Raw genomic sequence first — 460 nt, forward strand, 5'->3', positions numbered from 1 at the left:
GGGCTGGTGGCGCCCGCCACGGCCGCCTACCGCGAGGTGTGGCAGGGGAACCTGAAGCCCAAGGGCCTGGGCCAGAGCAAGAACCTGACAGGCGTGTACCGCCTGTGCCTGTCTGCGCGCACCATCGGCTTCGTGAAGCTGAACTGCGAGCAGCCGTCGGTGACGCTGCAGCTCATGAACATCCGCCGCTGCGGCCACTCCGACAGCTTCTTCTTCATCGAGGTGGGTCGCTCGGCTGTCACCGGCCCCGGCGAACTGTGGATGCAGGCTGACGACTCAGTGGTGGCCCAGAACATCCATGAGACCATCCTGGAGGCCATGAAGGCGCTCAAGGAGCTCTTCGAGTTCCGGCCGCGCAGCAAGAGCCAGTCGTCTGGCTCCTCTGCCACTCACCCCATCAGCGTCCCCGGCGCGCGCCGCCACCACCACCTGGTTAACCTGCCTCCCAGCCAGACGGGCC

At 67.0% G+C, this 460-nt stretch overlaps 1 protein-coding gene across 1 annotated transcript in view; it reads left to right on the forward strand.

Annotated features, from left to right (window-relative positions):
- IRS2 (insulin receptor substrate 2) overlaps window positions 1-460 on the forward strand; it is a gene marked incomplete at its 5' end in the record, with an annotated part of 48,107 nt that continues 47,647 nt past the window's right edge. The window contains 1 exon segment of the mRNA XM_014531930.1: window positions 1-457. Within this exon segment, the coding sequence (XP_014387416.1) occupies window positions 1-457 (457 nt within the window).

The sequence above is a fragment of the Myotis brandtii genome, unplaced genomic scaffold (assembly GCF_000412655.1).
Source record: "Myotis brandtii unplaced genomic scaffold, ASM41265v1 scaffold83, whole genome shotgun sequence".
NCBI lineage: Eukaryota > Metazoa > Chordata > Mammalia > Chiroptera > Vespertilionidae > Myotis > Myotis brandtii.